Raw genomic sequence first — 12,209 nt, 5'->3', positions numbered from 1 at the left:
CCTAATTATTTCTAATGCTCAGTCAAGGGGAACACATAGCCACACCGATCTATATCATCATTAATTTCTATGCCTTCAGGGTAGGGTAAATGATGATTAAGTCTAAAGTTATACCATAGTCTTTTTTCTTTTTTAATACAGAATAGCCCAGGGAATTGGCATACACTCTTGTTCTCAGACAGGCTGGTTACTACAGGTGAGCAATCAAATCACAATAAAACCAGAAGTGATCTAAAACTTTGGCCTGATCTCTAGCTGGTAAATTAACAGTGTGCTTTTCACTCGGGAATCTCCAACAAGGAGACTGGATATAGATTTTTACTCAAACATCCCTGTCACATTCATACAGCCAACATTTAGCAGCTTCACCATGGCTGCAAGAAGCACAGGAAATACCAGGGCTGATGGTATTCACCATTCACCTAAACCAATATTGCTGCGTACACAGCAAAGTACACCATCCGACACAGATATCTAACACAGTGCCATGTGGCAGTATTAGGCAAAAGCAGGACATGTTTGTCATAATGATACAATGCCTGAAGTACAAGCCACTTATCCATGGACTTCTGTTTTGGCCATGCCATTTAAGCAAAATGGCTCTTCTGGATCCAGTCTGGAGCATAATCAGCTTCTTCACTCCAATTTCAAATGAGGGACAGGAGGAGAAAAGGGGAAACAATCTGGGGGAATAAATAAAAAAAGCCCTACCAACAGTCTAAACTACTGAGCACTTTTGACCCTACCAGCAACACACCCTCCTGCCATTTCAGTATGTAAGGATCTTCCAGAAAAACCTTCATTGCTCACATTACAGGAAAATCCCTGCAGGCGTACAAAAGATTGAACTCTCCTGGGTTGCCACGGTCTTTGAGAGGATTTCTGCTAAATCCTTATGCATTGGAGTAGTCCTGCTTTTCAGTAGCATCATTTGCAGGCTACAGCCTATCACAGGGCACACTTTACCAAAATTTATCCTGAAAAATTGCTCCAGAACTGGCAAAATGATCAGAATATCAAAAGCTGATGGAGTTCATGCCATGAAGCTGTAAAACCGTAAGAATCTTATTTCACTAAAACACACCTAAAACAGGACAGGAACATCCTCTTTGAGCAAATCAATACCCTATAAGCACAGTTTCCATCACAAAACAAACAGAAGAAATCTTCCTTAAAGCCTGCATAAATATTTCAAACATCACATGATTTCTAATATTTTAAGCAAATGAAGCAAAACTCTGGTCTAATATATTTGTTACAAATTGAACAGGAATATGAACATTGTTTTAGGTAGCCTCAATCTGAACTCCCATGTGACAAAAAAAAAATGTGAATCAAGTGCTTCTGCATCCTCCTCAAGGTTCCTTCTGCAGCCCCTGGCCCCCTTCACATAGCACTCTGCAGGATGCAGCCACCCATGGGAAGGCCTGAGCTACATCAAGGTACCCACAGGCATGACCATAGCTTATGGGACCAACTACATTTAAAGTACTTGTGAGAAACCTCTCATGGGAACACTCACACACTGCCAATTAAACATTAGGTGAAATGCTCTGCTGAATGGGTGTCAAGGAACATGACAAGATGTGACAGCAGCACTTTGTACCCAACTCTTATTGGGAGGTCTCCTGAATAGCATCACAGGTTTTCTACCAAGCTTCATTCCCCTGCTCTCCTTCTCTTTCCTCTGCCCAACACAGGGGTATAGCTGCCAAACACATCATTAACAGAGCTGATTCCTCCTGACACTGCATACCTCCCCCATTCTTTCTCATGCACTCCTGGAGTTCACAGCACTACCAAGACACACTAACTGCAGAGGACTCTTCATCATGAGTTTTCCTGCTTCATAAATCCTCACTGGTTTTATTGCAGTATTGTTGCCATTCATTTTCCAACCATTTTCCTTGATGTGCCAAGTATTTCTTCAAAAAGTATAAATCCAATGCACTCCAACGAGTGACAGTCGAAAATAATCCAGGAAAACAAAAACAACCAAAAAACCCAAACTCTTAAAAGAAATCAAAGCCATCAGGGAGCAGACATTTTGTATTAATTAACTTCACTGAGTTGGGACCAAACACAACACACACAGGCAAGAACCTCTGAAACATTTCCATCAGTGGAAACAAGCTACAGCAGAGTGCAAGCTGTAGCAGTACCTATTATTTATGGCCCACTGGAGGAAGAAAATATACACTACTTAATGAACTAGCAAACTAATATTAACTGCAGATTTATATTTTATTATGTTGGCTTCATTCTGCTCCAAGTTTTCTCATGATTCTCTTTTATAGCAAGAGCCAAAACACTAGAATCTGCATCAGAGATTAATAGGTTTTTAAAGCCAGATGGACAACTGCAATCATAACATCAGCTAGAGAATTTTAGCCAGTAATTTCTGCATTACGTCTGTAATTTGTTTGAACACACTGCTTATGGGGGTGCAATACTGCACTTTGACAAAATTCTTTGGGTTGGCAGCATTTTTTTCCCCAACAGGCACAGCACCAGCTGTAGCACCAGGAACTGGGACACACAGCCACGTCGACAACCGGACTCAGTTCTTTACAAGCACCTGCACAAGAGGCAGTTGTTTGGTCTTCCAACCATACATAACTTAAAGCAGAAGCTCAAGAGATTATTAGCCTGAAATCAAAATGCCTGAAAACTTAAAAACTTCAGTCCGGTTTGCCTTTTTTTTCTTTTTTAAATGGCAAACACACCCATTCCCACCCAAAATCACCACGTAATTCAAAATTATTTATTCACTGTGAAGAAAGCTAGTAAAATACTTCCAGTCCCACTCATAAGATCCAGTGCAAACAACACTGTGCCACTAGAATTGACCTCTGAGCTGGCCACAGCGCAAATCTTTTGGGGAAACCATCTGGGCAAGTAACATTCTGCCAGTAAGAATGAAGCAGCAGCTTCCACTGAAGGCAAGATACAAGCAGCACCTGCAATGAACAACCTGACAACCAGCCTGTATGAAGAAACAAAATACCAGCATTGCCTGCAGACCCAGGGTCTCCAGCCACTGCAATCCATTGATGGATGCAGTTTCTTAAAGACCCTACTTTAAGCAAGCACCTTATTAAACACACACATAAAGTCAAGCCCTAAAATTCCCAATAGCTTCCCAGGGCAATCAAAACACCTGCTGGCAGTGCTGAGGTGACATCTCACCTTCTTCCCTAAATCCCAGCATTACCAGCTAAAACTAATACAGTCTCCATTCCTAAAAGGTATCCTAAAAGACATGGTGAACAAATTCTGTTATGCATATAACTAAAGGAAAGAAATCTGTGACAGACACATCCAGACCTGTCAAGGCTGTCAGCTTTCACTACCAGTGGACTTGCAAGACCTCACTGTCCAGCACCAATAAAGCCTTCCGGTTGACAATAATGACTACTCTGCTGCCACTGAGCTCACTAAAGGATAAAAAAAGGAACTGACATAATGCTTAGATAGCATTTGGTAGGGGAAAAAAAAATGTTTAAGATGATCTATCAGCTTTTCAGGGGGTTGACAGTTTATCCCTTCTTATTTCTGTTGAGGGAAGAGGATGGAGGTTGCTAGGGGGAACAGCACATTGCCAACACATTTTAAAAAGGTAGTGTGTAAATATTAGGAAAGCAAAGATGGATAAACCAAAATGGCCAGGGTTTTTTCAGAAATTAACTTGCAAAGGCAAGGATGCAGATAATTTCACCAAGTAGTTACACTGGTCTGGGGCACAACTTCAAAAGTGATACAAGTCCACCCAGAAACATCACGAATTGCACATTACTGATACTGAATAATTAATTTCCTCCCAGGTGTTTCTCTATCCCCTCAGAGAATTAGAAAGTTCAGACTGGTTGGCCTGACCTCTTTCTAACATTAAGTGATCCAGGTTACAGAAGCCAGAAGTTAAGAACTTGGCAAGACGCTTCAGTACTGCCCCCTGCACCAAAATGAAGTAGCTGGCATGAAAACCTGCAAGCCCAAGGGCCGTGCCCTCTCTCCTACAGCTTCAATTATCTGCTACACAGCCACCTAAACCTAGAAGCACCCAGCTGTGGCAGGGGCATGGTTTGTTCAAAAGCATACCAGCTGTAACCCTGCTGATGCTCAGGAGCTTGCTGGGATAAGACAAGAGGCAAGAGTTACCTTCTCCCTTAGGGCTGCCAGACCAGCTCACACAGGTATTCCCCGATCTGCTGTGATAGTACATGCTATATCACCGTCTCCTGCAGACAACTCATCCTTCCGGCTAGTGGTCACCAGAATAGCTCTCCCTGGTCAAAGTCCTCCTAACAAACTCCCTGCACAATTCAAACACCAGCAAAGAGGGAGAGAAAAGAGGGTGTTTCTGCACAAGCAACTCTCTCAGTGAGACAGTCACAGAATGCTTCCATGGCAATTATTCTGACCCAAAGCATCTTCAGTCCTCTTTGCAAGGCAGGAGAAGAAGGCCATGCTCATACACACAGCTCAGGGCAGCCTGCAGATCCCACCACACTTGTCCACAGCAGTCAACATGCCACTGCACGTCTACAAGCACCCACCCATCACTTCCCACACCCACAAGTGCTGTGAATCGCAACGTTCCCATCTCCTCCCAACTGTCCCCTCTTGACTAGCTTCCTTGCAGAAGACAGGGATAATTGCTTTCTACCTCCAAGAGGATAAGCACATTAAACCTTCAGACAGGCTCAGACACCGCATTGGCTAAAGCCACAGCAAATACCAAAACTGAGACTGTAAGAGATACAATAGGTCAAACAGACAACTAAAAGGGTAACAAATCCCTTGAGACACCTAAGCTACTGAAGGGCAGTGCTTAAGTTTGCTAATACAGAAGGCTGTGAAAACAACTGCGGCAACAAACCCTTTCACCTCAGCGAAACCTTTCACCTCAATGTCCAGCCAGTTGCAGAGCAATATGCAACACAGAGGACAATCCATCTCTCCATTCTGCCTGTGCCAAAAACGAGGGACATCTTATGAACAAAATATATTTTCAAAGGAAAAAAAAAGATTCTCTAATAGCTTTTAAAACACACTGCAATTTTACAAAGATCAAAGAAAATGAGTTTAGTAAAGAGTAAGTTGTAAAAATATTGTTCTGTCCAATGCAATCATTAACACAGTAAATCTTCAACGTTCTCTAAGAAAAACACTTAGCTCAAGCCCATCCCAGTTGAAATGAGGCCCCATCTCTCACCAGCAGTTAGTCACTGAGAAAGGTGCACTTATGACCAATATCTCAATTATGTGTTTAGATGTTTTATTATGAGCATGAGATTTATTTTTTTTTACCTTTTATCACATGGTAGGCTGAGTATCTGCTGAAGAGCCTCACTGAATACCCTTTCCTCCATAGAAGTGAGTACTTATTAACCAAGAAATTTGGTGCTTCCACAAAGTGACTAATCTGTGTGCATTTGGGGCTTTTTTTACATCTCATTTTGGCCTTACGCTACATACAGATTTCAATTTACTTCCTAAGGAGGAAGTGAGAAAAAAATAAGCAAGAGTTTGTTTTCTTTTTACTCTGGAGTAGGGTCTCACATCCCTAACACTCCTGAGCAATGTTTAAAGGTCATCTCTATTCAAGAATATACATTCCTGTGCACTAACAGGAACTGAGTAAAAGTAAAAAAGACCGGGGACATCTAACAGCCCTACTTCTGCTCAAGACCCTAAAATCAGCTGAGCTGAGCAATCTCAGCACAAGGTGAAGGGCTCTGTGCTACCTCAGCACGTGCTGGGTTCAAGAATTCCTGCAGAAGCAGCACAGAAACCCTCAAAACAGTAAAGCATAAAACCTGCAAGATCAGAGAACAAGGCACACATAATAAACTCTTCCAGCTTTGCAATTTCTGACAGATTTTATTAAATCCTGATCCCGCCTGCAATCCCCCAGAGCCTGATGCAAAACACTGTATTTTAATGCAAAGAATAAACACTTCTTTATAGGCGAGATTTTGTTCACTTATTTAACAGAAAGAGAACAGCAAACATGGAAATAGACTGTATACTGGAGCTAAAAAGTGAGGTAATGGTGGAAGAGTTAACAGAGGAGAGGGAAGAAGCTGTTAGACAAGCCCACTAACTTTCTTTTTTCCCATGGTACCTGCTAGTTTACCCATCTGTAGATTGATGTGCAAATAGCTTCTTTATACATCAAATTATGGTGTCAACATTTACGATACTATAGGCACTGTCAGTGGTTCTGTTTAAGACAATTTGCCTGTTTCCCACTATTTATTACAATGTTTAAAATAAGCTTCAAAAGGAAACAGGTACTATCTTGGAGTCAATCATTGCTATTGTTTATTTCCCTTTTTCTAAACATGTGTCATTAGGCACTAATGCTTTTAGTCATATACTTAAAACTGCTGCATTTCAAATGTTGTTTTACTGTTAAAAGGACAGCAGTTTCCATTTTAAAGCCATGATTGAGTCATTCTAAACCTCTTGAAAAGCCATACATCACACATCAGACTGATCCCAAAAAGACCATTAGGCATGAGCTGTCCTCCTCATACCAGTAAATCCACTGCAGTAAATTTAAAAGTTAATGGGATTACTCCTGTGAATAAAATAAACACACAGCACTGAGGCTATGCTCTGCTATCACAGAAAGCGCACCAGGAACCATTCCAATTTACAAAATGAAGAACAGGTAACTCCTCAAAGCACCCTTACAAAGCATTGTGAGCAGACTGAAATGTGTCCAAACTTACCTGTTCTGCATACACATGGATAGGCATGCTAGCAGTACTTAGTTCCTACATAATTACACAAAACGCAATTGCTGTGTGAATACATGATATACAAAGACAAGCTACCAGAAGCAAAGTAATGAGCAAAATGTTCAGCTCGTGTGTATTTTTACCTGAAGCATTAGTCTAATTGAAGTACATTGATATGAAAATTAGAATCATTTTCACACCTGCTTCTATTAAATATATGAAAAATAACTCCCTCAAAAAGACTTCATTCACTGATTAAAGATAAACATTGTGATGTTATACCTAAATATATACTTATCCAGTGTGCCACAACACCAAAATTATATGCCAGTATGAAACAACACACAAGTAACACACAGAACAGGTAGGCTCATTCCAGGCTCCAGAAAGAATAATCTGCAAATTAAAACCTTCCTTTATTTTTGCCTGCACCAGACCCACCCCTTTAATTGCAGTCATTTATTCATTCATTCAAAATAAAAACGATACATTAGGATAAAGGAAGCTTCAGAAAAGATTGGAAGAATTATCAGGAAGAGGAACAAATGCATAAGTTTGTAACTAAAGAATATCCTTCTAATCTTAAATACAGCACATTACAAAGACTCATTTTGTCTTTCGAGCCTTTGTCTATTTAGGTCAATGTCATTATTTCAAACTGTATTTCTTTTATTCTCTTAACAATATACTTAATTGTTATAGCACTGTCCCATCAGCACTTACTTCTACTGAAAAGCCCTAAAATGAAATATACTATGCATTTAATGACAATTACGCAAATGTGTTGTGGAGTTACTTTGTTACAAGCAATCAGCTATAACTTACTCCACTCTTTTAATAATTAGCCTGCATGACACTTTTTAAGGTCATCTGGGTGCCATCCAAATGAGATCTGCAAACAAATCCAAAGCCACAGGTGATGCATAACAAATTATGAACCTGTGAGGGGGTGTGTGCTGTGTGTCTTCATTCTATGTTTTATGTAAATAATTTATACAAACCACTTCCCAAACTCCAGTACCTACAATAGAAAGACTTAAAACACACACACTTTCAAACCAAAGGAGGTACAGGAAGCCCAGTCACATACTGCAGGGCTCGCCTCCCACACCCTGTTATCATAGGGGATTCATTTTACAGCAATGATGCACTTCCTAAATAAGGGCACTTGGAAATAGTGTAATACTTATGCTATACTCTTTGGAACATTTTTTTTGTGACTAATTCCTGCATTTGTAGAAGTAGTCAAAGGGAAGACGGAAATCTCTGGTTTTAATCAATGAACTCTGATAAAGAGTTGAAAACAAAGGCTAAACCATAATTGAAAATGCATGAAATATGTTTTGCTGTTAACATATAAACTGAGATATATTATTAAGATAAAAATTTGTTTTATTTCTCTGTTAGAGGAAAACCTGAAAAAAATATAAATCCATTTTCCTAACGTATATCCTTCTATCTATAACTGAAGTTACCTATGAAGGTGACCAGGCTTATGATACATGCTGGGCACTTGATAATTCCCCAGAAAAAAATGGCAGGAGCTTCTGAAATTCAGCTGCCCTCGCAAAAAGCTATTTCCACACTAAAGAACCCAAGCACTGGGTTTTTTAGCACTGAATTTACCTTCTTTTCCCTCCTCCCAGAAATCCTTACCTAGATTTTTAAAGTCTTTTCCCCTAAGTGTCCCTCCACTGGAGGGTAAAACAGAGAACCATGCACTGTGAATTGTTACCTGCATATATCTTATGCTACAAAGTCACTGTGTATTATGGTGAGATTTTGAAAAGTAAAATAATGTAATGCAGGGTTAAAGAAAAAAGTAACTATGAGAACTTGTTATTCTTCATGGACCTACATATATGTTACACACCTACACAGAACAGCGTATTGGCTAGCTGTTTAACCATGGTGAGTAAGATGAGGGATAATAAAACACAAAACCCAGAAAAAACAATACCACTAATTTCTGAAGATATTATTAACAGGTCTAAGACGGCTACCTCCACCCAAGCAAAAGTAAAGTTCCTAACCAGCTGAATATGACAACTAACCCCAGGGGAGGATCTTTCTCATCAGAGCCCAGAAGCGGCCAAACTGAATTTTTCAAGCCCAAATTCATGACAAGTGTCAGTGGCATACAGCTAGGCAGGCAGACTTCAGCAGCTGAGGTTTCTCATGCATTAGACTTCACGTACTGCAGGGTGAGCCGTTCCCAGAGCAGAGCGATTCAGTAGTAATTGGCAAACGAGACATGCTGTGAGAAGCACTTGTCAAATAATGCTTGTTTACAGATAAATCTGCTAACAGCAAAGGACAGTGATTATTGAATAAGTTCAGGTCCAGAGTCAGACCCCTCCTATCTGAAGTCTTTTAGTTTTGCATTTACTAAAGAAACAGAGTAACAGCAAGAAAAGTAGGGGGAGAGAGACCACAAAGCAAGCGCTCATGCTGCTCATCATTATTGTAATATTCTCCTGCAACCTCCCCATAAAGATGCCACTAACCCCCCTTGCTAGGCAGCTTCATTAATGCTTTCCAGTACTGTCTCCTATCGAGTAAATCCTATTCTAATGTTGCCTGGTCACGGGCAGACACACCTCCATGCTCAGCCAAAAGTCCCATTGACTCTCAGCACTATCCAGATTTTCCAAGAACTGGCAAAGATGACTGAGACAGGGCTTGGAGCATCTGCCGGTCTCTCAGCAGGTATCCAGAGTACACAGGACATAATCCCTTCCAGGAAGCAAGTAACAAGGGAAAGCCCTTCAGAAGCATCTACACCACCTCCCACGGGTGAAAACCTCCAAAATCTCATAGGAGCAGAAGGATTGGGCCCACCGTTATCTAACCAAGGCAAAGCCACTTCCACCGTCCCCTGAACCAATGCACTTCCTGAGCGTTGGGTAACTTCACACATAGAGGAACTGTATTTTCCCCTTCCTCTGCACTTTTTTTGAAAGAAAACTGTGATTCACCTGCTTACCTCAGGCCACACACTTGAAATTCTGGTACGGTTTTCCTATATCAGACCCTGCACACCTCCTCCCTCTAAAGGAGTTTCAGCAATAATTACGGTGCCTCAGCAAGCCAGCCTGCTACGAGCCGCCGGCATCCCCTTCAGATACTGAACTTCTCCATCCATTGCTTTCACACCACAGCTTGCCCACGGATCCAAAAATAATAACAAAAAAGCCCCAAGCAGTGCCCACATCAAGTAGAGAGGGGAAAAAAACATAGTCCAGTTTTAAAGTCTGGAAGTACCCTGCCAGGCAAGGAGCCTGGGCATGGTCTTGGCTATTGGCTTCACAGAGATCAAACGTACCAAAAAAACCCCATCCCTAGCGGCCGCGCTCCGCTGCGTTGCGGGCTAAATACCGGCACCTCCGCTGATTCCTCTCCTTTTTATACATGTATTTCAAGGCACGAAGTAAGCGCACTGCGGCCAGCGCTTGCAGGGCTCCCCAGCGGCAGCCGCCACCGGCCCGGTCCCACCGAGCCCCGCTCCCGCTCCGCCTGCGCGCAGCACCGCAAACCCCCATGCCCGTGCGAGCTCCCCTGTGCGAAGCCCTGCGGTTACAGCCGTGCAGCCCGACCCGTGCAAAGCCCTGCAAAACCACCCGCACGAATGTACCTGTGCAACTCCCCCTGCGCAAACCACTAGGAAGCCCGGCCATGCGAACCCACCCGTGCAAACGTCCCCATGCAGCGGCACCTATACAGTACTGCTGCGTCTCTTTCCACCCTCCCTCTCCCCCCAAAAACCCAAACCCAAACCACTGCAAAATCCGCCCATGTCAAGGAATCTGGGCATACACTGAGGCAGCGCTGCCGCTCCCACAAGCAGCCGCCACCCTTTCCCGGGACCCCCAACCCCATCGACCAGTATCGCCCCCTTCTCCCGGCGCGGAATCCGCCTCCCCGGGAGCAGAGCCCCCTTCACCTCCCCATGAATGTTCAGAAACCGAGTCACATAAGCCCGAACCAGCCCACCGCCGGGCAGCCCCCCTTCTCTGTGGGCTCTGTCCCGACGGTCCGGCCGCCCCGTCCCCGCTCACCCTCGCTGCCGGGGCTGGCCAGCAGACTCCGGAGCACGGCGCACAGCAGCAGCGGCAGGAGGCACGTCCAACCGGGAGCCGGCGCTCCGGCGGTGCCAGACCAGCCGCCGGCTCCCCGCGGCCCCATCCCGCCTTCCCTCAGCACATGAGGCTGCGGCTCCCCCGCCGACGCTGCCCGCTCGGGTCGGCTCGGGACGGGGCGAGCTGACAGCACAGCTCCCCGAAGCTCCGCTCCCGTCCAGCGCCCGACGCGACTGGGGAACCGGGAGGCGGGGATGGGGGAGGAGGCCCCGCGCCGCCGCGGAGACGCCCCCGACGGGGCGGACCCGCGGCAGCAGCCCCCGTCGTCGTTGTTTTCTTCGCCGTCCCCGCACGGGGAAGGGCTCCCGCCGCGCTTCAGGGAGCCCCGGGGCGCAGCGGGAACCACACCTGGAATGCGGCATCTCAGCCTAGACCCGCGCTGCGCGTCCGGGACAGCGGGCAGTAGCGCTGTCCCTGCGTGGCGTCCCTCGGGCTCCAGGGAGCCCGCCGAAGGGAATCGGGGAGCCCCGATGCTCCTCGCAACAGCCAACGGTTACGGTCCCAAAAGCTTAGCCGCCATCCCCTGTCAGCCCGCAGAGACGGGGAAGCCGCGGTTTCACAGAGTGGGCAAACGTGAGCAGAAGGCTCGTCCGCGGCCAGGAAAGGAAAAATGACAGAAACTCCATAATGGAGCCAATAGAAGGATGATTTTCCGGTGTGTTTTAACCTCAGGTCACCATCAGGGCACAGCTCTGAGCCCAGCACAGACAATTAGTTACATAGAAGTTTTCACTGAGGTTTTTCATCCCTCAGAGCCCTACTTGTCACTCACTTCATCTTCATTTAAAAACAAAAAGCCAACAACCCAAAAGCATGAGGAATTAATTCCTGGAGGTTTATTCACCCACATCAGTTCCTCCCCTGAGAAGACTACTTCCAGAGAAGCCAATGAAGACAAAAATCCAGTATTGCAGGTGCACAAGCAGCAAATCCAGGTTGACCAAAACCCTGCTCACCCACTGCTGCCTCCTCCATTTCACCCCACTGCCAAAATTTTGGCCAGTTTATTTATCTTATAAAAGCAGTAACCAAAGGTTGAGCACCTGCAAAAGCTCTCTTTCAAGGGGGCAAGGCTGAGGACCAGGGCTCCAAAGAAGCTGAAATTAAAATTACAATACCCCCAAAGCCAGTTTGAAGAGAACAAATCTTCCAGGAACCGACGCTAACACATCTCTCTACACTGCCATAGCTCATTTTTTATTCATGAGTAGCTGGACAATGTGTTTCTCTGCGTCCTTGCATCACATACAAGCCTCAGCTGCTGCCAAAATGTTAACGTACTCCTGAGCTGTACATGCATATTATTTTCAAAAGCGTTTAC

General features: G+C 44.4%; 1 protein-coding gene across 9 annotated transcripts in view; it reads right to left on the bottom strand.

Annotated features, from left to right (window-relative positions):
• Window positions 1-11,137, bottom strand: part of EPHA5 (EPH receptor A5) — a 200,500-nt gene extending 189,363 nt beyond the window's left edge. For 6 of the 9 annotated variants that reach the window (XM_062620646.1, XM_062620650.1, XM_062620647.1 and 3 more), the window contains exon 1: window positions 10,808-11,094. In XM_062620646.1, coding sequence (XP_062476630.1) covers window positions 10,808-10,934 — 127 coding nt within the window. In that variant the 5' untranslated portion in view covers window positions 10,935-11,094. Of the gene's footprint in view, window positions 1-10,807 lie in introns of all 9 variants that reach the window. The other 3 variants (XM_062620652.1, XM_062620655.1, XM_062620654.1) reach the window with 1 other exon arrangement.
• Window positions 11,138-12,209: the final 1,072 nt, after the last annotated feature.

This window comes from Pezoporus occidentalis, unplaced genomic scaffold (genome assembly GCF_034315485.1).
Source record: "Pezoporus occidentalis ecotype Australia unplaced genomic scaffold, CSIRO_AGI_Poc_V1 ctg222, whole genome shotgun sequence".
NCBI lineage: Eukaryota > Metazoa > Chordata > Aves > Psittaciformes > Psittacidae > Pezoporus > Pezoporus occidentalis.
This window is presented reverse-complemented; position numbering and strand designations above follow the sequence as displayed.